This window comes from Cardiocondyla obscurior, linkage group LG07, assembly GCF_019399895.1.
Source record: "Cardiocondyla obscurior isolate alpha-2009 linkage group LG07, Cobs3.1, whole genome shotgun sequence".
Taxonomy (NCBI): Eukaryota; Metazoa; Arthropoda; class Insecta; order Hymenoptera; family Formicidae; genus Cardiocondyla; species Cardiocondyla obscurior.
The window spans coordinates 5820742-5846299 of record NC_091870.1 but is presented as its reverse complement, the minus strand read 5'-3'; the positions used below and the strand labels follow the sequence as shown (position 1 = coordinate 5846299).

The 25558-nt window shown below is 34.0% G+C and overlaps 8 protein-coding genes across 13 annotated transcripts; 4 read left to right on the top strand and 4 right to left on the bottom strand.

The window, feature by feature from the left end:
- Window positions 1-597: 597 nt before the first annotated feature.
- Window positions 598-1596, bottom strand: LOC139104428 (dynein light chain roadblock-type 2-like). Its single transcript, XM_070659899.1, has 3 exons — window positions 1294-1596; window positions 1146-1224; window positions 598-1075 (listed from the first exon to the last, which is right to left on the bottom strand). Exons 1-3 carry the CDS (start codon window positions 1294-1296, stop codon window positions 864-866), a joined length of 294 nt encoding a protein of 97 aa, XP_070516000.1. The 5' UTR covers window positions 1297-1596; the 3' UTR covers window positions 598-863.
- A 207-nt stretch (window positions 1597-1803) lies between these two features.
- LOC139104427 (NAD(P)H-hydrate epimerase-like) lies at window positions 1804-3040 on the bottom strand. The gene is made up of 2 exons (XM_070659898.1): window positions 2850-3040; window positions 1804-2783 (listed from the first exon to the last, which is right to left on the bottom strand). The coding sequence occupies exon 2, from the start codon at window positions 2761-2763 to the stop codon at window positions 1951-1953; it is 813 nt and encodes a 270-aa protein (XP_070515999.1). The 5' UTR covers window positions 2764-2783; window positions 2850-3040; the 3' UTR covers window positions 1804-1950.
- Window positions 3041-3129: 89 nt separating this feature from the next.
- On the top strand, window positions 3130-6775 carry LOC139104426 (anaphase-promoting complex subunit 5-like). The gene is made up of 11 exons (XM_070659897.1): window positions 3130-3348; window positions 3494-3543; window positions 3608-3978; window positions 4054-4210; window positions 4323-4504; window positions 4644-4760; window positions 4860-4989; window positions 5065-5367; window positions 5499-5620; window positions 5709-5979; window positions 6039-6775. Exons 1-11 carry the CDS (start codon window positions 3183-3185, stop codon window positions 6408-6410), a joined length of 2241 nt encoding a protein of 746 aa, XP_070515998.1. The 5' UTR covers window positions 3130-3182; the 3' UTR covers window positions 6411-6775.
- Window positions 6776-6911: 136 nt separating this feature from the next.
- LOC139104422 (E3 ubiquitin-protein ligase Iruka-like) lies at window positions 6912-13007 on the bottom strand. Of its 4 annotated transcripts, none has more exons than XM_070659891.1 (8): window positions 12851-13007; window positions 11938-12069; window positions 11687-11865; window positions 11043-11168; window positions 10244-10416; window positions 9844-9959; window positions 9625-9749; window positions 6912-9406 (listed from the first exon to the last, which is right to left on the bottom strand). In XM_070659891.1, exons 1-8 carry the CDS (start codon window positions 12932-12934, stop codon window positions 9328-9330), a joined length of 1014 nt encoding a protein of 337 aa, XP_070515992.1. In that variant the 5' UTR covers window positions 12935-13007; the 3' UTR covers window positions 6912-9327. The 4 variants fall into 4 exon arrangements, with proteins under 4 accessions (XP_070515992.1, XP_070515994.1, XP_070515993.1 ...); XM_070659893.1 differs by having other exon boundaries at window positions 10244-10404; XM_070659892.1 differs by having other exon boundaries at window positions 11043-11165.
- Window positions 13008-13094: 87 nt separating this feature from the next.
- On the top strand, window positions 13095-14732 carry LOC139104424 (uncharacterized). The gene is made up of 4 exons (XM_070659896.1): window positions 13095-13768; window positions 13924-13963; window positions 14083-14298; window positions 14378-14732. The coding sequence occupies exons 1-4, from the start codon at window positions 13760-13762 to the stop codon at window positions 14530-14532; spliced, it is 420 nt and encodes a 139-aa protein (XP_070515997.1). The 5' UTR covers window positions 13095-13759; the 3' UTR covers window positions 14533-14732.
- Window positions 14676-15996, bottom strand: LOC139104423 (kinetochore protein Spc24-like). Its single transcript, XM_070659895.1, has 5 exons — window positions 15587-15996; window positions 15326-15447; window positions 15133-15254; window positions 14984-15060; window positions 14676-14893 (listed from the first exon to the last, which is right to left on the bottom strand). The coding sequence occupies exons 1-5, from the start codon at window positions 15717-15719 to the stop codon at window positions 14739-14741; spliced, it is 609 nt and encodes a 202-aa protein (XP_070515996.1). The 5' UTR covers window positions 15720-15996; the 3' UTR covers window positions 14676-14738.
- Window positions 15997-16142: 146 nt separating this feature from the next.
- Window positions 16143-20381, top strand: Stt3b (catalytic subunit 3B of the oligosaccharyltransferase complex). Of its 2 annotated transcripts, none has more exons than XM_070659886.1 (7): window positions 16143-16641; window positions 16795-17493; window positions 17803-18113; window positions 18186-18717; window positions 18793-19254; window positions 19356-19446; window positions 19726-20381. In XM_070659886.1, exons 1-7 carry the CDS (start codon window positions 16370-16372, stop codon window positions 19744-19746), a joined length of 2388 nt encoding a protein of 795 aa, XP_070515987.1. In that variant the 5' UTR covers window positions 16143-16369; the 3' UTR covers window positions 19747-20381. The 2 variants fall into 2 exon arrangements, with proteins under 2 accessions (XP_070515987.1, XP_070515986.1); XM_070659885.1 differs by having other exon boundaries at window positions 16146-16641; window positions 19755-20381.
- An 814-nt stretch (window positions 20382-21195) lies between these two features.
- L(3)l1231 (lethal (3) L1231) lies at window positions 21196-25426 on the top strand. 2 transcript variants are annotated; one of them, XM_070659889.1, is made up of 3 exons: window positions 21196-22248; window positions 22826-24225; window positions 24381-25426. In XM_070659889.1, the coding sequence occupies exons 2-3, from the start codon at window positions 22857-22859 to the stop codon at window positions 24545-24547; spliced, it is 1536 nt and encodes a 511-aa protein (XP_070515990.1). In that variant the 5' UTR covers window positions 21196-22248; window positions 22826-22856; the 3' UTR covers window positions 24548-25426. The 2 variants fall into 2 exon arrangements, with proteins under 2 accessions (XP_070515990.1, XP_070515988.1); XM_070659887.1 differs by having other exon boundaries at window positions 21196-24225.
- Window positions 25427-25558: the final 132 nt, after the last annotated feature.

The window sequence follows — 25558 nt, the reverse complement described above, 5'->3', positions numbered from 1 at the left end:
ACTTTTTATATAAAAGTATTCATATGATATAATTAAAACTACATCTTATTACATTTCTACAATGTAAATTAAAAACATTTCATAGACTGCACAGATTTTGACTGTGTTGTAAACAATATAAGCCAATTAGATATTATTTTTTTATATATCGGTACTGTAAGTCCCGAAAAATATTTATTTTTTTTTTTTTATTTAATAAAATTATTTTTTTAATTTAAAATGTAAGAAATTTCTCAGGGATACACATAATATGGATGTGTAAATGTGCATATATATGTATCCACATAGAAAGTGCTAAAATGCTATATGCGAATTGCAATGTATGTGAAATGTTAGATGTAAATTACGTGATACTGATATTAAAGACTGTATATTTTTACAACGAAAAAAAATTAATTTTCTAAATATTTAACAAAAATATTTGTATAATTATTTCGATACTGTACTGAATAAAATAAACAATATACAGAGTATCCAAAATACAATGTCCAATTGTAAAACTGGGTAGGAAATTAGAATTGGAGAATACATTTACAAAAATAGATAAGACAGATAAATAAAACAATACATACATATAGTTGAAATAAATAATAAATATGACAGGAATAATTAGTATTTATTCAGAATTTATTACAAAGTTTGTGAAAGTACTATAAAGTATTAATTATTAAAGAAAACAGTATGAAAGCTTCTAAAATTTGTATTTAGTTAAATAATGTTCACTAATATTACATTATTACAATATTAGTTTTATTTGTTTTACTTTTTAATTATGCAATTATTAAAACCAAATGTAGCATGAATAGAATAAATAAAGAAATAAATTTTAATTTCACTCAGTATACTTCCAGGTCCTTTAAACATCAATCAACTGGATTTTGCACTACTATTAATATAAATTCCTTATCTGGTGCAACCATAATTTCATGTTTTTTGCTACGAATACGCAAGAACGTTAAATCATTTGTCGGATCCAAGTCACGTACAACGGAACGAGCTTTGTCTGATAATTGACTTATCAAACCTGCGTATTGAACGGTTGTTGTATTGTCTAATGTTGATTTTATTGGAATACCTGAAATAGAAAATATAAATGAGAAGTTCTGCATAAGCAGATTGTATCATAATCATCGTATGTAATGTACCTTCTGCATTCACTACTATTGTACCAACTACTCCCTTATGAGACTGAATCCGTTTCATGGTTTCTTCGACCTCTTGTGCCTAAAAAATGTATACGTCTTATAAACGAATATTCGATCGCACGAAATCCCAGACAATTACTGCACGTACCATTTTTCAAAGCGTGATATATTCGTGGGATTCTACGAAAAATAGTGCAATTACAAAACAAAATTATTTGATGGTCGAACGTATCAATAGTGCTATAAATCGTGGGTTTCTTTCTGATACCACTACTTTTCACCCCACAATGCGTTAAACCGTATATTTCATAAATATGTCAAATGTACGTTTCTTTGGCATAAAATACAGTACTTAGCAACCGCACTCGTTTATCCTTCCTCTGACATGTTTCTCGGGTAAAGTGAGTCGCAAATGTGATGTCACCACCACCACCTGTCTTATTTGGTAAAGCAGATTTCTAATCTCAATATTTTGTGGTTATAACAAGTAATCTAAAATCCGATCGACGTAACTGTAATTCCTTAAAACATTTTTATCGAATAAGCGACGTTTTTAATATTAAGACGTTTAACACAAGCTCAGAATAATTGTTAATAAAATTCGTAGACGAATTTAATACCGAAAAGGTAGGAAACGCTAATTTTATGTTAAAATAAATAAATATAAGTCCAGAATTGTAATTACATTTTGAAATTTGTACAATCAGAATTATAAATCGACATTTCTCGTGTATTTAATAAGATTTACAAAATGTATTTAACATTTACATTTTTCTGAGTACATGATTTTTTCATAAAGTGTTGGTTAGCGGAGCTGAACGACGAGATCAGTGTCGGTGTATTTTGGTAAACTGAGATTATACTGCAACTCCAGTTTCTGTGGCACAAATCTTCCACCCAAGTAGTGAAATCTCCCATCAAACTTGGAGGCACACATCTTCGGCGCCGTGAGAGATATCAACATTTGCGGTTTTATGCCACCGTCCGCCGGCGGGCCCTTTTCAACATCCCAGCCCGATGGTATATCGACGCTACAGATCGGCACGCTCGTGTCTTTTAACATGTCGATGATACGAACAAACGGCTCACGCACCGGCGGCTTGAAGCTGAATCCCAGGAGCGCGTCCACGACAATCGAGTAATCTTGCAGGAATGCGGAATCGGCCGCTTTCTCTACACGTTGGTTCTCCAGCACAGGAATATCATTCTCGACACATTGATGTAGCAGCCTTCCATACAGCTCATTGCTCGTCCTTTTCGGATAATAGATCTCCGGTGAGTATCCAAAATGCTTGAGGTGACGTGCACAAACCAGGCCATCACCACCGTTGTTCCCAGGCCCGCAGCACACCAACACTTTGCACTGTGTGTTTTGTGACAATGGGTAGGATCTGGAGATTGCAACGGCGCAGCTCTGACCCGCCAGTTCCATCAACTGGTCGACGCTGAATCTGTACTTCTCGAACAGTTCTTTGTCAATGTTAATAGCTTCCAACTGATTCAAATATTTTATCATCTTGCCGTATTTCCTTCTTGGGGCCAACGACTCGTCGATTGCCGGCTGCTGAATTCGCCTGACGCCCTGTGATTTCAGAGTGCGTGATACGAGTTGTAACATCTATCGACGAAGGAGCTCGGCTTGTTACATTAAAATCAATTAAAATCGCTGAACTTCAGAATTTATCGATACGCACAATATATTACCTGTTGTTTGCTGAATGTTAGTGTCATAATTTATTAACTTTTCTTGGGGAAAATGGCGTAAAACTGCCGTTTACGATTTATGTACAAAATTAAGTGGTCTTGTATCACGTTTATATATCACAGTGGTTATCTTCCAAAATTTAATTTATTGAAAAAAAAACCCGCAATAAAACTTTGTGACTTGCAGATCAACAACAAGACTGGGCGTCATCTGGTAGGAATTCTACGAAAGCTTATCAACGAGACAAAACGTAAACAGTCATTATTCAAAGGATATGGCGTTTATACTTTACACACGTGTGAAAAATTGATGAAATTGACAAAAAAATATCGATGAGTGACAACCGACTCTACATGATGAATGATATATTTAGCAGGATGTCCAAGGAGTTCGTGGCTGTCGATGGCAATGTGAAGAAGATTCAAAGGGAGACTTTAACTCCATTTAAAGTAGCGACTCTCATTCTAATTAAAGAATATTGTAATGATAATACAAAAGGTATGTCTTCTGCTTTTATTATATATATATTTATATATATAATATATATATTTATATATATAATATATATATATATAATATTATATAAATTATATATATTATATATATTAAGTCTAAACCCCTCTTCCTTTTTTAATTTTTTTAGGAATTATGGAGAGACGCAACTTTTGTTTAGTGTCATTAAAATTAATTCAGGTAATTATCTCAAACCAAAAAAATAAAAAATACTTTATTCATATATTAATAATTATTATTTTAGTCAGCAGACATGGAAAAAGATGCCTTGCTGAATATGTTGCAAGAGCCAGAATATTCGTTGCACCGGTATGCAGGTAGATTGGAGATAAATCTAGATGTCATACAGGAGAAAGGAATCGATGAATTATTAGACTTGTTTGATAATCTTCGCCGATTAATGGAATCCAAAGATGCATTAGCTTTACCAGTATTAAGTAGAAATTCTGTTCTTGGACTGTACGTTCGAAGAATGCTTATTTTTTTTGAAAAATTGGCATTTGATCAAGTAGTCGCTCTTCATAATGACTTGGAGAAGTATGCCAGAGAAAAGATCGATAGTTTAGAATCCGACATTTCTACAATTTCTAAACAAGAGGAAACTGGTCCAGATGGGTAAATTTCTACAAAACAATATTATGTATATTATTTTATGTTTAATATTTCATAATGTTGATGTTTTTTTTACAGTAAAGCGAAAACAATTTGGGGTGGAAGACAGGCGGAATTACTTGTGGCACAGCAGGCCCATGCTTTACAAACTGACGAGCATAAAGCATTGCCACCAATGGAATTGCAAACTCTTGTACAAGACCTTTTAAAGTCTAATCCTTATAATGCAGATGCAGTAAGTATAGGTGCAATGTCAATACAATCGATATTAATGTGAAATATACATATTTTTTCCTTTAAATATAAATCAATATAATAACTAATAAACGGAGTTGTATTTGTTCTAGCATTACTTGAGTTATTTGAATTCCATTCGTGTAAATGACTTTTGCGGGTCAGTTGACAGTCTTTATCATTGCTTTGATAGACTAGCACCACTGGAGAATCGTTCTACTCCCGAGGATCGATCTCGCACTTTTCGATACGCAGCGCTCAACTTAGCTGTTTTACACGCGCAGTTTAATTATAAGTAATTAAATTTATTTACTTATTTCTATTTAAGTCTGATTTTTACTTAAAAATATATTTAGTAAAATGTAGTTCGTAATTTTTATATATATGTATAACAAAAAATTCAATTAAGTAATTCTTACGGTTTTCTTGGAAAGAGATGTAGCACAGTATGCCTTAAAGGAAGCTATTAAATTAGCTCAAGAAGCTGGAGATAACGTATGTTTGCAGCTTGCACATTCCTGGATGTCGTATTTGATCAGCAAAGAAAACAAGTAAGTCAATACAAAACCGATATTAATGAAGATGTTAAATTAGAATATTTTATATTTAATTTTATAGTATATAAAATGTATTAATTTTCTTCTATTTAGAGGACCTCTTATAGAACGCTCGGTTGGCAAAGCAAGTCTGCTTGGAATTACACATACAACAGGCTTAAGTCTTATTTCGCACGCACACAGTTATGCCTTAGAAGCTAAGAACCCTCCTCAAGTATTTGATGTGCGTAGCGATCAACTAATTAACTTGATGTATACAAATTTAAACAATTATATTAAAATGATATTTATTTTGCAGATATTGATGAAGTCAGACATGCTAAACTGTCAACATTCGATGTCCGATTTGATGTCCATAACTTTTGCGGAGAAATCAGCGCTATGGGCATACTATGGTAAAATGGAGATGGCCTCTCTTTGCGGCCAGCTGCTACTTCTTCACAATACGGGTGATAAGAAACAGCACATGTTTAATGGACCGTCCACGTGCCAGGCGATCGTTACTGTTGCTAATATGTTGATTGAATTCGGCGAATATGTTTTCGCTGATGTTGTGCTGGCACATGCTAAAGGAAGATTTCCTAATAGTCCTTGCAACAAGGTGTGTTATTTTACATATAAAACTAATATTAACAAAATTTAATTTTTAAATATTTCTTTAAAAAAAAAATAAAATTGTAATTTTAACAAAAAGCCTTTTATTCATTTATGATTTAATTTATTGCATTGTAGATTTGGATGCTGAGTGAACAGTTGCATATCTTCACACAACTATTACGTCAAGAAAAATGGAGCGAAGCGGAAGCAGTAGCCAGAAATATTTCCAGCTTAGATCAGTTGGAATCCAAACTCAAGTATACATTTTTTTTTTTATAAGCGCGCCAACAAATAAATTAAAACTTTTTTAGTCGTAACTGCAATCTGATCTAATAAAATTTTTAGATTGGCAGAAGTTTGTCTAGCAAAGGGTGATTTTCCAAAGGGATTAGAGTATATTGGTGCTATTGAGAAGCATCCGGACGTAATGCCGCCGTACGCGATACGTGCTGCGCTTCTCTCTAGTCAGATAACATGCGCCTCATCCTCACCGGATAACAGAACCGCAATCGTTACTAATTGCATAATGCGTCTTTGTTCAGCATTGGAATTAGCTGCGCAAAATCATTTGTCGTATTACAAAGCACTTCTCAAAATGCATCTTGCCAACATACAAGTGAGTTCTTTTTATTAAAAGATTGCAATTGAATCGAAACACATCTTTAATTATTCTAGTTGTTGATGGGTCTACCTGTGTTGGCTTTAAACTTGGTGGAAGACGCTATACCCACGGTCTTAGGCCACGGCGGCTGTTACGATCAAGGTAAGGCGTTCATGTTGTATGGCAAGTGTCTTATAGCTTCGGCGCCAGAGGATCCTTTCGAAGCTCGGAAAGAAGTGATTCTGAGTGGAATAAAAACTTTGTCGAAGGCACAGGCACTCTTTACTAAAGTCAATGCCATTGCTAAAGTCAAGAGCATCATGCATCTGCAAGCCGTATTTTATAACGAAATCGATCTCTTGCCCGAACGAAATCAATGTGCGTTTAAATTCCGGCAAATGGACGAACAATATCTAACGTCTCCTACTAACCCATTTTTATATTAAATTTTGTGATATATTTTTGTAAATATACATCTTATTTAAAAACATTGGTGTTAAATAGATTAGATCACTTAATTGTAATTTCCGTAGTTAATATAATTGGGAATCCAACTTAACCACTACCAAAAAATCAAGGTAATTAAAATAGTAATGGGAGTTAACTGATATACATCATGTTAAAGTTTAAACCATTATTTTATTTTTCAGTGATACATCTCAGCTCAAATTTAATCTAACGAAATATCGGTCTAAATCTATTTTAAATAATTTCAAAACATACCAATTTTAATTTCTATCTTTATATTTTGTTTTAAATACGAATTTGCAATTTTTATCAACATGTTATTTGCCTGTACTGCTCGAATGTATATTTTGAAAAAACCGTACGTTTTTTTAATATCTAATGGAATATTAATAGCATATTAAAAATTATTTTTATTTATCAATGCCCAGTCTTTAAAGTGCTAATAAAAATGTTGGAGAAAAACAATACTGCATCTCACATTATATTAGATCTCTCTTTATTGACGAATAAATATATCCCATAATATTCTATTAATAAATTTACAGACTACTATCTGCTAAAAAACATGTATAAACATTATTTAAATTCTGTATTTTTATATTATACATACATAACAAACGAAAACTATTCCATTTCATATAACAAACACAAATATTGCTGCTTATTATTGATACACTGAAAAATATCAAGAGCGTAAATAATGCTTAAACAAAATACGTTTCTTTTTAAAGCAACTTTATGTTGTATCAACGCTATTTTAATTGTCACTACTGTTAAATCGAATACAATATTCATTCCTCCATTAATTACATTTGTAGATTTATTTTTTAATTGAATTAACTATTAATTTTAATACAGAATCTAATATTATGATAAATATTTTTTTGCCATTTTTATTGTATACTGAAAAATAATTCTAACAAGACTCGACATTGTTTCTAAATTTTCGAATGTATTCAGTAGCAAAAGAAAGTTCTTAACATTGCAAATTCACAGCTTTATATATAACGTTTTGCAAGAGTGCAAAATATTCATTTTTTTTTACGAGGCATAAATTGGAAGTAAAACTACAATCTATTTGATAACCTTCTAATTATTTTTTATACATATATTGGCACTCTTGCTCAGCTTATATAAAAAAAAAAAAAAATTTTAATGATAGTCTTGCATGTAGAAAACTCAATTCTCTTTTTATTTTAATATTTAGTTTCCTTAAAACAAAACATTCTATCGTTGCAAATCAAAAAATGAGAAATAGAATTATATAGAAAGCATAAAATTTAAATAAACGTTATAGTAGTAGAGCGCGATATTTTTTTTTTCTGTTATGTAAACGCATATTATAGTAGAATGCTTGTTTGTCGCATATGTACAGTTAGCGCAAAAGTATTTCAACTGTATATATAATAACACCGGCCAGAAAAATTTAGATATAATTTCTAATCATATTTTTTATACTATATCCTATTTTATGTTTATACAATGTAACTTTGTCGGTTACTGCAAACTACACAATTGTGGATGCAAGGGTTTATCCATAAATGTGCATATTCTCTGCAAAGATCTTTACTATAGAGTGTATATATATATATGTATGTATATATACATACATATATATAAATATATGTATATACATTTATATGTATGTGTATATATACGTAGTTTTTACGCGAACGCATTTATTCGTGTGCATTTACGTTATAAAAATCAGTTCCATATATTTTTATGCACTAAAAAAAATTAAACAAAACAAATTTATTACACGCCTACGCGGTTTAATTCGTCGAGACTCAGATAGTCATTGTCAAAGTATAGAATACCTTGATAGATACATACAATCTGACAAACAAAATTAAAAAGTAATCAATTGTTGTTATCTATATAATTAATTTTTTCAGAAGCATTTACAGGTTTTACAGTAAAAAAAAAAAAAAAAAAAATGCCAATATGCTGTATACCAATTTTGTATTCATTTTTTATTTAATTTCTTAATCTTTTTGTCTTTTTAATTCACGTAATATATTTTAATTCGAAGTGCATATATTTTTATAGAAATCAAGTTTTTTATTTTTAGAAATTCTAAATATCTATTATTAATTTGTTTCCATATTATGAAATTTCACGCTTTGTAATATAACGAATCTATATTTTGTCATTTGATGTCACGTATCAATTATACTGAATCTCGACGACGAGTAAAAGTTATACTTCTATGTATAAAAGCAGAGAAATTGTTGATTTATACCAAATTTTATTAAATTAACGCTATTTAAAATAAAATAGCCTACGTGTAAAAAAAAAAAAAACGTTTATATAAAAATTACGTAGGATGTTTTTCAGATATTTGTCTTTTTAAATTTTATTTTATTAAAATAAAATGAAAGTAAAAGTCCCTTTTTGTCTCGAAATGTAACAGCATATATAAATCGTTAGTGCTTAAACACGCACGTTGTAAATAATTATTCAATCAAATGTTTATGAATGTTAAATTAAATGGCATTAGTATAGATCGTAAGATCTATTAAAGTCTAACGTGTGTTTTAATATTGAATGTTAAAATTGAGCCACAGCAGAGACAAATGTAACCAATTTAATCTATAACATTGCTATTTAGATCGATATCCATGTAATACAATTTGCTGAAACTTAGAATAAAATAGTTCGTTGAACTCAGCACTTTACATTAAGTCAATATCAATCCATTAAGTGATAGTAGTTCGAATTTTGTAGCTGACACGTTTTATCTGTAAAGATATTTGCCTCATTAAAGGCAAAGAGAGTGCCAGAGAAGTAGTATCAATGTGTTAAAAATAGATATATATTTGACTAAATTATGAAACTGGATAGTTGAAAGAAAAATATCACTCTCAAATCTCATTTGAACAAGTACTGAAGCTACTCTGATGAAGTTGATGACGAAGTGGACGATGTCCGGCTAATTGGCTGTCCTGTTCGGTTTGCTTCATTCGCTGCTCTGTATCACATATTATGACGCATTGAAAATACTTATGAGAGTTATCAGCTTTATTTTTATAAATGAAAAACAAAAGAAGAAAATGTGCAATTCAGTTTATCATGTGAGTAATTAAAAAATTTTATTTTACAAAGACTAAAATTAAATCAAGTATTATTAAACAAGTATATTTAAAAAATACTTTTTTGTTTGATGAATACTTTGTTATGGAATTTTACCTGAATAAAGCAGCAAAACTGGATCCGGCTAAAGTGGATCCAGCTATATTAGCTCCAGCATCTTGATTCGTTTCAGCTTGATTTTGATCTCCCAAATTCTGTCTGCAAATAGGGCATGTTCCATGCTAAAAAAATAAAACAAAAATATACAATTTTATTTCAATTCACATTTCAGGTCTGATACACATGTTAATAAATCGTGGAAAATTTTCAGCTTACTAATTCCAACCATGGTACAATACACGGTGCATGATAGACATGCGCGCATGGCAACTGTCTAACAGGTTCTGACAGTTTGAAATCTTCCCAGCAAACGGAACATTGTAGCTTACAATCTGCAAAGAAAAGGGTAAAAAAAAATCGTTCTCAAAAATCTAACAAATGACAATTATTACAAGTAATGTAAATTAAAACAATTGGAAGCAAAGATATTTTTATAAAAGAAAAATATATAAATTTAACAATTTAATATAACGCTTAAGAATATTCTGATTTTACTTTTAGATCTTTATCAATTACTGTTCTGCCTATTTAAATTAACAAGGATTAAAAAAAAGAAAAAAAAAATTAATAAAGATATAGATATTGCAAACATAAATACATACTATTAGATACTAACCAACTTGACTCTGAGTTATAATGGTAGTAGGTATTTCATCGATCTGGTTACGTGATAAAGGTGGTGGTCCAGTACCGTCCATTTGATTCAATAATTGGGTAACAATAGCGTCTAATCCATCGCGACCCCAAACATAATCTCCAGGATTTCCCAAGAACAGTCTAATATTGAATCTACATTATTTTGTTTTATTTTAGTAATTACTAAAGATTAAATAAAATTGTTAATGACTTGTACCCCCATGGATGAATGAACTTTCTAAATATTTAACTGTTGCCACAGCTGTTGGAAAGTACGTTTTTGACATTGACAAATTACACAATTTTATAACAATACATATACTTGTAATATACATAGGAGAAAGAAACCAAGATTAAAATATATAATTTAAATGTAAAAAATACATATAAAACATTGCAGTAAGATATTTTATATTGACAGATACAATTGATTGATTGATAGAAATATTGATAGAAATTGATTTGATAGATATACAGAGTTTAAATTAATAACTCAAGAATATATAAGTTAAAATTTAAATATTTACCCATCTATTATTTATGAAAGAATTTATGATGCACATACAGGGTATCCCTGTCAATATGTTGCTTTTGAAAACTGTGGGTAAGAAATTAGAATTGAAAGCAAAAAGTCATATATAATTTTATAAAAACTTTTCGTTTTTTATTCAAATTTTTCTACCCATAACTTTCGAAAGCGATATGTTGTTTAAGACACGTAGTATACTTAACAATTATATGATCTAATATCATACAATTACTTATAATATAAAACTTACACAGATGGTTGTGCATCTTGTCCCACAGAGTTGCTTAGACTCGCTGCACCAGAGAGATTGAAGATAAAATCTTGTATGAAATTCTCTATAGGTACCTGTAGGCTGTCTTGTCTTCTACGATTGCTACTTCGAGTAAAAAATCAATTTATTATTTTATTAATTTTTTCGCACAAACGTAATGTATAAAAACTATTAAAAACCGTTTTTACACACTTATTATAATTGAGAGATCGATCATTATTGGGAATTATTGTACGCTGGAAAGCAGATATAGCGTTTGTTGCGCCGACGGCAGCTAGCGAACGTAACTTTAGAGTCGTGTGCGTGGAGTTTTACATGTGCCGCGTATATGTACCGCACCGGTCGGATTGCCGAGGACTGATTTCCTCCCGTTCTCTCGATCTATTCTCTTGGCCGTCTAGAATTACGTACGCCAGCCGCTGTCGCCGCGGAAAACGCCGTATCTGCTCTTTGGTGTACATTAACGTCTTGTGGGGTCGAGCAGGGGAACGTACTCGCAGATCGGCGCCGAATGCATGAAACGCCGGGTGCGAGCGTCGACGTCAGTCGTTTCGAAGCGCGATGTAAAGAGGTCGACTTTTTAACACGTATATAAACGAAGTTTTATGTACATGAAATAATACCTGCTGGTGCGACGTCCATCTTGAGGGGTGCGAGACCAATTAGACCTTCTTCTACTTCCAAGCACATAATTTCTATTGCCTCCCCCTGACTGCTGACTGGTATTCAACTGCTGATTGGTGTATGTATTCGAAAGACCCATTATCATCTCTAATATGTCACGGTCAGTGCGATGTGAAGGCTGTATTGATTACAGATAAAAATTTTGAATATGGCTTTAAAGATGAAAATTTCTAGTAATAAATTAACTTACATTGTAAGCAAAAATGTCGGTGTCTCCATCGCTCAGATCTTCGCTGTTCATGTCCATGCTTGAGCTCCCCTCGTTGCTGCTGCTTTCCAGCTCTTCGATAAAGCCACTCGCACATCGTGGACATGTGTAATTCTAATTGGAAGTGAAATGTCAGTCAGGAGGGAGTCAGAGTTACGCAATTTAGCTTGCAATGTCTGTCCTCGACAGATTGCCTGGATACATACGCTTATATTAGTTAAACATTTGCAAGTTTAAATATCTATAAAACAAATAAATCTTTGCTAATTTTTAAAAACAATAACACAACAGTATCAATCAATTATCAATGTAATAACGATATCTGTGTGCTTTGAAAACGATAATAAAATGAACAAAATAACTTGCATCGAATTTTTACATATTGTTCTCTCTTTTCAAAACGCGAAGACATCAAGCAAAACAAAAAAGTGCCCATGACGCAAGAGCAAATTGGTATATATTTGTACGCTTAATAAGCGTCAAACACACAAAAAGCGAGTAGATTTCGTAATTCCAGTTAGATCGTGCAAGAGTGTGCGCGCTTGACTTAATCGAAGTACGTTCCACGAACGAAATTCGATCGTGGATAACGATTGCAGATACGTGCGCAGCATGCTTTCCGGGAAGAGCTCGTACGGAAGGTGAAAACCTTCCGCGAGGACGACTCATCGGGATTTCGGGAAATCGTCAAGATTCAGGGAGAACGATTTCGTCGACTTGGCCGATCTCATCGTGAAGGGTCGAGACGAATGAACATCGCTCGGCCGCGAGCACGAGGGGAGGAGAGAGACGGGAGTTTCTGCACATGATACGAGATGACAGCTAGCCCGGAATCGCAGACGTTCCACTGCGGCCGAATAACCGGATGCAACAGGAAACGTCAGAGCGCACTTACCGGCAACAGACGCTCGATCTCGACGCTGCACTTGTGGCAAAAAAACCGAGACATCGGACTCCCGTCCACAACGGCTTCCGCCATGTTTTACGTTTGTCCCTCAATACTCCATCTCTACTTGCCGCAGCTCTACAGTGCCAACGGTTGGAGCTTGATTCGGCTCTTCTCGACTCTCCTCGACTCGACTCGAGTCATTAATTACCTTGACCACGGGTCGCGAGATAACACAGATGGTTGTGCTCCGTATGGATCTAGTTCGTCGATCCGAGACGAAGCGACCAGTGGTACAGCCATAATAATGAGCTTTTGTTTTCACAACTCGATGCGAATCGAATCGAGTCATCAGAAAATATAATATATGGTGATCGATGAGAATGCGCTCTCGATTGTTTGAAGCTCCTTCTGGTGAAGAGATATCCAGAGATATCTTTAGGTTGCTCTAGGTCCATCCTGGTCACGTTCGTGATATTTGCCATCCCGAGAGATTATTCGATCGTATCATGACGAGATTAAGAATTTTGCATTACAGATTGTTAATTACACGCGCGCATTAACTTTGTGCGTATTACTTTGTGCAAATCCGTCTAGACGAACCTTGACATTTGACATTTATGCCGATAAAAAGGGTGGTAAAGGAGAAAAATAAACTAAGAAAGAAAATATTGACAAATATATATATATAATACAATAAAATGTAATTTAAGAGTATCATTGCTTAACAAACTTTCGGATTTGGATAAATTCTTGTATAATATTTAAACAGCTATGTGCAAAAAATAGATACATTTATTGTTTCTTTATTTATACAACTACGATTTCTGAACTGTGCTATGCGAGTCATGATATATGTAAAGTGTTTGGCGACGTTTAAGTAAAAATCACTTGGAGGAATTTAAGCTCTTTATAGAAATGGCAGAGGTAAATCAAATATGCAGTTATGCTTTTCAAACTATCATTTTATTAATTGTTATATTGTATCGGTTTATTATCACTAATTGTTCCATAGTTATAAAAATTATTTATCTGTTGCTTTTTCTCAGTTTCCAACTGAATAAACAATTATTTTATTTCAGACGCAAAGTGACTCTATATATGATTCAATAATCATGTATTGTGAGTACTCATCTGTTTCTTACTAAGACTATTAATATTTTGTCATATTCTTATTCCATCCTATTTATTATTAAAAAAAAGAAAAATTAAAAAATAAGGTTTGATGTATTTAATTCCAGATGAAGAAAGAGCTAAAAAAAAGTGCCAGATGTTTTTACATCACCCTAATGTTCGTACATGTATCCTCAAATTTAAAGAACAGCTCTCCCATAATCTCTTTCTACAAGTGGCTACTTTCATTGCAATAACATCACTATTGACACCTATTCTTCTCTTTATTATGTTTGCTATTATTAGTACTGTATTTGTATTTATTGGTTTTATGATGGTTCAAGGTAAGAAATGATACATTTCTTTGCTCATGATTACAAAATTGCATTATCATTGAGGTTCTAAGCAAATATATGTTTTCAGTGACAGTATTGGCTATTGGTGCAAGTATTTTAAGCTGCATACTTTTCTGCATCGCAAGCACTATTGTAATGGTAGGATTATTTATCTTTTTTATTTATTATATGTTATATTACACAAATCATGCACTTAATCTTTTAGTTTGTACTAAAACTTAATAGAGTACAAAGACTGCTACAATCTTTATGAAAATAAAAGACTTAAAAAAAGTAAAAAAAAATATTTAAAAAAATGTAAAAAATTATAAACTAAAAGTATAAATGTAAAAGATAATATTCAAAAACAAGTAAAGTGACATATCGATGTATGGTACTTATGTATTTTAAAAGTAATTAAATATTTTTTCATTTAAAGATAATATACATTAGTTGGCAAAATTTGGTTGAAGATTCTCTCTTTCGCTTTCACCTTGACTTGTACACAAGTATATTTCATTCCATAGTGAATCTATTATCTTATAATTAATTTCTTGATTTTCATAACAAAAATGATGAATGTAATCACATCCATTTGAAACATCTGTTGCAAAAATTAAGGACAGCTAATAGTTTATTTTCTATTTATTATAAGTAATTAATGCATAGATATTAAAAGAAAAAAAAAGGATACAGCCTTTAATACTATGCTTTGTAGCTGCATAATCCCATTGTATCTTTGTCAATTCCTTATATAATTTCAACTTTTTCCTTTTAAAACAAACGTAATGATAATATTAATAATAAAAAAAGAATACATTAATATTTAATGATAGTACATACCTTCCAAGCTCTAGCAGTTGCTGATCTCGTGAGTTTGGTTTAGAAGACTTTAAACTGTTACGTTGTCCTTCCAACTGTTTAATCTCTTGCAAGAGTTTATCATTTTCCTCTTGTAACTCTTCCTATTGAAAATAAGGTTCTGTAGTAATAAAATAAATGAGTAGAAGTTAAAGTATATATATATTACACTTACTATATAAATGTTTTCTTTTGACAATTCATTATTTTTGTGTTCCAAAATTTGTGTTTCTGTGTGTAACGCTTCCTTCATTGCATCTAATTTGGATGTTAATTCTTTAATATTAATTTCATCCTCTGTAAAATATAAAAATAGAATAGTCTTACAATTTATTTCATAAATTTCAAAATAATGGATAACAATGTAGTTTATCTATGTGTTTTAAATCTACTTCTGTTTAAATTAAATTCTATACTAACGAATAACAAAGTTTACCATTAAATCGTTGATCTTGATTCTTTTTTATTTCGTTCATATCTTCTACCTTCGATTGCAACAATTGCTGAAGTCTTGATGCATCTGTACTCACGAGTTTCATCCTAAGTGATTGTAGCCAATGGCCCTCCATAATTTAACATTAAAACAATCAATCTCGTAGTAAACTTGAAACAAAACTCTTTGACGTTTACGTTATAAAGTTCGAATTGTCCACAGCAGGGTCGACATAACAAAAATGTAAACGAATAAAGCCACCATAAACATATTATGTACCTAGATGACGTACTGATACATATGTCTTATGGCTGCACTGCCATACTTGCAAAGGTTAGAGAGAGTTGATTTGATTGGCTACAGCTGGCCACACAGCTTTTCCGTTTGTCATTAGATGCGTTCAGCAAACAACCGCTCGATGAGCTTATTATTTTTCGTGCATCACATATGATTTCTATACTTTGTGTCGAAACGTTTCCAACTTCCTGTTTACTGCTGCACTCTGGTGCAGGTTTCGCATGGCAGTTGCTGAGTTGCTTCGGTGGAGGTCATGGTTAACACGTAGCCGGCGTTCGACGTGTCCTAGCCTCCCCAGGTTTAGGTGTGCGACGAGATATTTGATAATTCGTTGCGCATTCTTCTCAATTCGCGTAACGTGCCGCGTACGGGATCGCGGGTGTTCTCGTGCACATATGGCGAACGCCACGTCGTGAGTATCATTAACGCGGATATCTACGGTGTCACACGTCTAGCGCACTCGTGGCAAACTCTAGGCAATAAGAAATCATGTTGCCAAACAAGTCATCGTTACAACAGCAATTGCCTCCGTCGTCTTCGTCGTCTTCGTCATCATCCTCCATGTCGGCCAACGCGAAAGTCATGTTCCCTGACAAGAGATCGACGAGCAAACAGATGAAGTCTTCAACTTTGACAAACGCCGCTGGACTCAGCTCTCTTATCACCTTTACTGTTCTTCTACTTGCCTGGATTTCAGGCTTTGCTTCGAGACTCTTTGCAGTCATACGCTTTGAGAGTATCATACATGAATTTGATCCCTGGTATGTATCTACCATGGTTGTTTGACTATGTGGAGTGCTGTATCTTATGATAAGAGATAAGAAATTTTTGCTTTGTGTTGCCATATTTTTATATTTTATAACGAGAACATGCGGTAATATATTTAAAAAATAATAAATGTATCTTAAATTCAGGTTCAACTATAGAGCAACAGCATATATGGTGCAACATGGATTTTACAATTTTCTTAATTGGTTTGATGAACGAGCTTGGTATCCATTGGGCCGGATTGTTGGTGGAACTGTTTATCCTGGGCTCATGATAACATCTGGATCAATACATTATATACTGCACTCTTTAAACATACCAGTGCATATAAGAGACATATGTGTTTTTCTAGCTCCAATTTTTAGTGGCCTTACTGCCATATCTACATATTTATTAACAAAAGAAATATGGAGTGCAGGGGCTGGTTTGTTTGCCGCTTGTTTTATTGCTATTGTACCTGGCTATATCTCAAGATCTGTAGCCGGCAGTTATGATAATGAGGGAATTGCAATCTTTGCATTACAAATTACCTACTATCTTTGGGTTAAGTCAGTCAAAACTGGTTCAATTTTTTGGGCAAGTGTAACTGCTCTATCTTACTTTTATATGGTATCGGCATGGGGAGGTTACGTCTTTATTATTAATTTGATTCCACTTCATGTGTTTGCTTTACTGGTCCTAAATCGCTTTAGCAATCGATTATTTACCAGTTACACCACGTTTTATGTTCTCGGCCTTTTATTGAGTATGCAAATACCATTTGTCGGTTTTCAACCGATTAGAACTTCTGAGCATATGGCAGCAACTGGTGTATTTGGTCTTATAATCTTTGTAGCAGCCTTTAGGTACGTATTGTTTTTGAAGTCTTAATTTATTGGTAAAATAATTGTAATATAATATTTCTAAAATGTTTTACAAACTGTAAATATATTTTATTAGCTTCTTAAATTTCAAGCATAAATATTTGTAAAATTCTAATATATTTTATCTATTTAACATCATGATTAATAATTTTTTTTTTTTTGGTTTAAATTGATAATTATTTAAATAAGGTAAGATGGAATTTAAGAAAGTTGAAAAATAGAAAAATAATTTGGTCAAATAGTTCGGAAATATATATTATATATATTACATTAAAGTTTCTTTGTTTTTAGATACTTAAGAACTGTACTTACTAAATCCGAGATGAAATATTTCGGTAGTGTGGTGGCTGTAACAACTACCATACTTCTATTAATTCTGATTGTATTAACGTATACCGGTATCGTTGCCCCCTGGAGCGGTAGATTCTATTCGTTGTGGGATACCGGTTACGCCAAAATACATATCCCAATAATCGCGTCTGTATCGGAACATCAACCAACAACTTGGTTCAGTTTTTTCTTTGACTTGCACGTTCTTGTCGCATTGTTCCCTGTTGGTCTTTGGTATTGTATCACACACGTTAATGACGAACGCGTTTTCAGTAAGTATTTGTTATAAAAATATTTTGAAATAAAATATTATGAATGATAACTAATATTTGATCTATTCACAGTTGCACTGTATGCCATAAGTGCCGTTTATTTCGCTGGTGTGATGGTGAGGCTTATGCTGACCTTAACTCCGGTAGTGTGCATACTAGCTGGTGTTGCTGTCAGTAGACTTGTAGAACTGTTCCTCAAAGAAGAGGATAGGGACGGAAATGGCAGTGAGAGCAACGAGGAAAGCGAAGAAGAAAGAGAAAGAAGTCCCGGTAGAGCGTTGTACGATAAAGCAGGAAAGCTTCGTAGAATGAAACATGAAAGATCAAAAGGCAACGGTGACGGATTAGGCCCCAATCTTCGTAACGTTGTTGTCATCGGCATGCTGATGCTGCTAATGATGTTTACCGTGCATTGCACGTGGGTGACTAGCAATGCTTATTCTAGTCCATCTATTGTTTTAGCATCTTATAGTAATGATGGTGGAAGGGCTATATTAGACGATTTCCGAGAAGCTTACTACTGGTTGGCTCAAAATACCGCTAATGACGCAAGAGTCATGAGTTGGTGGGATTATGGATACCAGATTGCTGGTATGGCTAACAGGTACGACATTTATAAGGTTGTATTATTTAAATAAATGTATGAAAGCGATTTAATACTACATTAATTTTTTGATAGAACTACTCTCGTGGACAATAATACATGGAATAATTCGCACATTGCTCTAGTCGGTAAAGCGATGAGCTCGAATGAAAGTGCTGCTTACGAAATTATGACGTCTCTAGATGTGGACTACGTATTGATCATTTTTGGTGGAATGATTGGATATAGTGGTGATGACATTAACAAATTTTTATGGATGGTTCGTATTGCCGAGGGCGAACACCCTCAAGACATTCGCGAAAGTGATTATTTCACCGAAAGAGGAGAATTTCGCGTTGATTCTGAAGGTTCCCCTACTTTATTAAACTCGTTAATGTACAAGCTGAGTTATTACCGATTTGGAGACGTTAAAATAGATTATCGGTCGCCTTATGGTTACGATCGTACTCGTAACGCGGAAATAGGCAATAAGAACTTTCAGTTAACATATCTGGAAGAAGCTTATACTACTGAGCATTGGCTTGTCAGGATTTACAGGTAAATTATAATTTTTTTTTTTAATAATTTTTGCGTTTATATTTTTGTTATTATTTAAAAAATCAAAACTTGATAGTAATTTAGAAACATCTAATCTGTAGGGTGAAGAAACCGGCGGAGTTTAATAGACCGAGAATTCCGATTTCTGAACGAGTTATCACACGCCGTGCAAATTCGTATATTAGCAAAAAGGTTGGTGCGAATATTTACATATATGATGAAACCTCACGATAAAGAATGATGAATATATTGTTGCGCTCCCGCTTGCTAGTCGCGCATACGCCCGGTCACATTCTATCCAGCGACGGAAAAACGAGTAACTTGAAATCTTCACGCGAGACAATCACGCGCGAGCCTCAAACTTCTTGCCGAGCAGGGTCGCAACAGTATTTTTTTTTTATTCATGCGATTTTTTTCGTATCGTTTTCCCATTGTCATCATTATGCAATTGATCTGGAAACGTAGTTGAAGTTATGGGGGGTCGGACATTGATGTTTCAGACTGCACGACGTAAACGAGGTTTCATTAAAGGCCGGCCAGTTGTTATTAAAGGACAGAAACCTCAACAACGAACGACGTAACGAAGATTCGTTATTTCATAAACAGTTTGCAAATACAACTTTTGTATTAAAAGAATTACCGTCCCTTGGATCTACCACAAATTATACCTCAAACTATAAGAATTTAATGTCATCAGAACAGTTCAATCGATTTCAAGAATAGAATATTCTAAGAACGATAGTTCTCATCATTTTCGGAATAGATTGAAAATCTTACGAATAGATTTTACGAATTTTCTTTCATATAACGTTTGATTCATATACATGTACGCATTGTTATACATTTCTTTATTATCCAGTACGTTATACATTTTTTGCAAGAGTAAATCGTTTGTTACCGCGTAATTATATCATTTATTAACGAAACAAACATCTTTTCGGATTATGCCAATCACACGCAATCATCTTTGATAATTGATGAATATATGAATATATTCATGAGCGCAATGTAACAAATAGATTAATTTTTTTTTTCTCATGTTCTAAGGGAATTTATTGTTTAATTATTTTTCTGTTAAGCCAATTAATGTATTTAAGAGCCAATAATATAAAATAATTTAAAATTTATTTTTTATTGATTAAACTGTTATAAAGATCATAATATAAATAACTCGCGCGCGTACGGCATCCTAGTTAATATATATACACATGTTTATGTTGTATAATAATACGTTTTAACATATTACATAGTATTGCGTCGAATGAAATTTGAAAAAAAAAGATATAAGTAACAATTTTCAGCAGGAACATCGGAACGATTGAGCAAGTGTCATGTGTACACCGTTTGTTGTATAGCACCTTGTTGAGAGATAAACATTTGTGATAACACAGTGTTATTATTTAAAATGCATTTAAAACGCGATTTTAATTTGATTTTTGTTTTATTAAAATAAAAATTATCTTCTTCTGTGGTATAAATTGTCTGTGCGGACTTTACATAAAATTTTTATTAGAATGCATAATCTAGTTTAAATATGTTATACAAATATTGCGTTACTCAATCTTTAATTTATATATATATATATAATTATTTTTACAAAAAAAAAAAAAAAAAAATGGTGTCGAGTATACAGGCTCCTTCTGCAGAAGATTTAATATAAATTAACGCCAAAATAATGTTATAATTATTAATTAAAAATAATTAAAATTGTTTTGCTTAAATATCGGCGGAGACTAATTTTCAAATGAAATGACGTCATTAATCGGTGCAAAGTTACTCTTGTTATAAAAATCGTCAACCTAATTGGCGTATGCTCGTAATTTTGATTGAATCTAGGAGCATACGCCAATCGGATTCACGATTTTTATAACAATAATTGCAGAGCAACTCTCTGCGGAACGCAGCCAATAAAAAGTTTCCAGCTCCCTAGCCTTTCGAAAGTTTGATTCATGGTATGATAACGAATTCGATGATGAGATAATAGCAAATTTTTACACATCTCTTTTCGCAGTGTCTTTTCTAAAGGTCTCGGTGTGCGAGGCATGCGATACGAGAAAGGGAAGCGCCAGAAAAAAAAATTGCCTGCGCGGAAATCATTTGCGTTGGCGTAGAGGTTATGTTTTACGGAGCTCAAGACATTTATTCCGCCACGTGACGCAACTATTCGCTTATCGCGTGTCCCGCCAGAAAGTGTAATTCTTAATTAATCTGGCGTTGTGCGCCGTCATCGTCGCCGAATTCGAGAATATCGCCTGCGGGCTCGGGAATTTTTCTCCCGTATCTTCAAGACTGGGCCGTGTCGTGCTATAGCCGCCATTTTGCTGCCCCCGCACGTTCAGTCTGACATGTCTTTCTAATGTTATTATCGACGAACGTCGAAATTTTGCGCGTGTGATCGCGTTAAGTGTGCCGCTTGTGACGAGCGAATCCCGGGCACAAAATCGAAGAGGCTCGTACCGTGGCCGTTTTGGCATTCGAACGTTTCGTTCTTGTCGCCGCCTTTGTCGAGAGCGATTGTTCTCGGTGTCGTCCCAACCTCGATCGCCTCGAGTCAAGTGGAGCGTCAGGAACAGGCTGGGGTGAATAAGGAAAGTCTAAAAGTGTGTGCGATATCGGTATCGTCGAATAAGAGTATGCCGCGTGATCCATCGCGGTAGCATTTTCAGCCGACTCGCCGAGTGAAAACCGTCTCGATGTGAGGTGAGCGTACCTAACCAAAAAGGAGGCAAACAGGAGGCAGGAAGGTGAGAAGGTCGGAGCGACAAGCAGTGTTGGTCGGTAACGCGTACGCCAATCGCGGGAAGATTACCTTGGTGATGATATGGCCAGGCAGCCGGCCACAAAATTCTCAAGGCGCGCCACTTCGATAGTGCTGCACACCAATCTAACATCCGCCCAACGCACGACGACGATGACGATGACAGCGATAACAACGACGATGGTGCAGTTGCTCGAGCATGTGTAGGGCACATGTCGTATAAACTGCTATGTGAGGCAAGGATCATTTTTGTCCTGATCTAGCAATGGACTAAGTTCACGCTTGCTGCTTGAACCAGGAAACTTCCGCGTTTCATACATTCATTGATTGCAGTCACGTGTCGAGGGATGTTGAGGATACTGTTTGAGTATTAATCTCTGTACTTTATAAGTGTATAAAGTTGTTGAATCGTTGGTACAGTTGCTCTACAAGTCTTTTGTTACTGTAATTGATGCAAATACCATGACTTGTTTGACTGCATATCTGTATAGATTTAAAGGAGAATGATGCATTAATGTAATATACTCAAACGCGATTGGTGTACCATACAAGTATATTTTTTAATTTATTGAGTCTTTTATACAGAAACTATTCAAGCAAGTATACTTGGATCTCCTTTTTTTTTTTACTAGAATATTTTCATAATAGTAAACATCTGTGATACAACATAAAATATATTTTTTTAAATTTGATGTACAATTTCAGTATTACATTTTTAATCGACGGTGTATTATACTTGGATCTTGGCACATAGCGTGAACTAGGTTTTAACTAGATAGGAAAAAAGTTGATTTGGAGGATTTGAGAATGCAGGTGGAACAGATCTGGACAGAAGCGGCAATCAATGAAGGTCCCTATTTCCGAAAATTCAAACATGGACAATAAATTGAAGTTTTCGGACCGCTTGAAGGCTTTGCTGAAAACCGAGGCACATCAGGATGTTGATCCATACATTTTTAGTGAACCGGAACCATTTGCCACTGGTGCTGGAAGAAATGCTACCGTGGTTCTGCCTACAAATTCTGAAGTAATGCAAGGCTGCAAGAACAACAAATCAAAGGGGAAATGCGTGAAACAGAAGATAAGGATGACACCTGTGCCAGGTACAGGTTACAAGATTGTCGGAGTCAATTCCATGGCAGAAACAAATATCGAGGATGGTACAGGAGAGAATTCGGATCACAAACTTTCTAATTTAGTCCAGCATAAACAGCGGCACATTGAGAATTTGCAAAGATTGAGATCTAGGAGACAAAGTCGGGACCACACACTGTTATATTATCCGAAAGCCGGAGACGAAATGTCTGACAGTGATTCGAGCGGAGACGAAATGACAATTTATCAGCGTCATTGGTTCTCTAGCGAATCTACCGCGTCGCTAAATCGGGCAGCTCGACTGTCCCAACTGCGTTCCCAGTTACAACGACAACTGCTTCAGTTGCGTATCAATGTGACTGATGCCGAAGCTGTGTTGCGGCACAGAGTCAGATGTTTGCTAGAAGCCGCTTCCAAAGATCCTGCTTCTACTGCGCGAGCTTTGAGCGACTCTCCAAGTACTAGCAAGATATTTGACGGACCGTTATTAGTAGGCGGACCTTGTGGGGCAGAAGGATGTCAACAAATATCTTTGCCTTGTACCCGACATTGTTCCCGTCATATTATGTTAAACGGACATCAGCTTTTATTCGAGCATTGCACTGCCAAGTTTAGTGACAACACACAGTGTTGTGTTCCTGTGTTTGATGTCGCGCACGAATTACCTCTTTGTCCGGAACATGCGAGGAAAAGGGACAATTATCACCGTAAAATTCAAGAATCCAAACCAAAGAAAGCTCGTAAAAAGCCAGCTTCTCCCCCTATCCCGGCAAAACCTAAACCCAAGTCTAAGCCGAAGAAACGTAAAAGACCGCCCTCGAATAAAATAGAGACTGCCAAGAGTGCTGCACTGATGCATGATGAGAGTCATTACATGAGCCAAATAAATTGTAGTGAAAATCACACCAAGATGTTGAACAACCTGAATGTTCCACAGGGAAGTTCAAACTCGTCAAATTTAAATCTAGGATTGGGATTAGGCTCCCTTGGTCTGAGCGGAGGACTTAAAGTTGAACTCGGTGATAACGAAGTATTCGCTTCCTTGGATTCTGCCGAGCATGATTTTGGCAATGTGCTCAATAACTTGCCTCCGGATGCTTTTAACGATTTATTTATAGGTAATTGTGATATTCTTATTATTATTATTATTCTGCATTTTTTAACTAAAGAGCTAACAATAAAAATTAATTATATGCAATTTTTAAAAATTAAATCTTGTAAGTTTATAGAATTTGTTATTTACTTTGTAAGATAATGTAACTTAAAATTGTAGAGGGTAGAAACGGAGATTATGAACCGTCGAGAGAAGAAGAGGAGGAGTTACAACGGGCTTTAGAAGAGGTCGATAAAGATGTACGGAACTTAGAAAGGATGGGGCAAACGCATGGACTTTTAGAGCCAGCATTGCTCGCTCAGCTTATGTCGGACATTGCCTCGTAGCCCCGCCAATCCTAACGTAATAATTTTTTGGAAAGGAATTTGTGCGTGTTCCTTATAACGTAGAAACAAATACTGTTTGTGTCTGTGCTGCTAAACGTAAGATTGCGTTATAGACTGTTGTTACGTAGCCACGCAAGTCCGAGATAATGGCAGGGATTGACATACAGAAAGTAACAAATAAAAAAAAAAAAACAATAGCAAATTTATGACTTTAGTATAATTAGCATTGGGTACACTACCACCAAATAGATTTATGTCAAACAAGTAACAATGTAAAAATCAAGAAATCCATCCTTTTTGACAAATAATCACGGACATTCTGCATCATTATTATATTACATGCAATATATTTGTAGCTTTTTTGCAGATATTTTGACTTGCACTTGACAAATTTGCTTAGAAAAAATTTTAGCAATTAATACATGCAATTCTTTTGGACGGTAAATACACGGTGTTTAATAAACGGTTTACGCTCCCGAAAACTGTGGGCAGGTAATGAAAATACAAGATGAAAAGTCGAACACCCTGTATATCAATATATATATAGAGAAATACAGTTCTTGTAAGTGATTTAAATTACAGACTTCAACACACGCGGTTAAACGAGATGCATAGTTTTCATTTTTATATATGGTTTGTTTTTATTAAATAAACAACAGAAGTTATCTAAATTATATTACTAAGAGGTCCCATATTTATTGAACTACATGTAATGTCTAGCTAATTACTGATTACTCAAATAATAGGTACAAAACTATTTTTATGACTGATTTGTAATGATTTTATCTATTATTGATTACATTATAGCAATTGTGAAAAACATATTCTGTTTTACATAAACTGAAATTTAGCTCTACAAGTTAAAGTACAGAATAATTGGAATGAACAAACATAATACTTAAAAGAAATATTTGGCGTTCGTATATTATTTTGTATGTGCATACGTATATGTTTGCATGTATATACATACACATATGTAACACATACACGTGTATACAATCAGTTTCATAT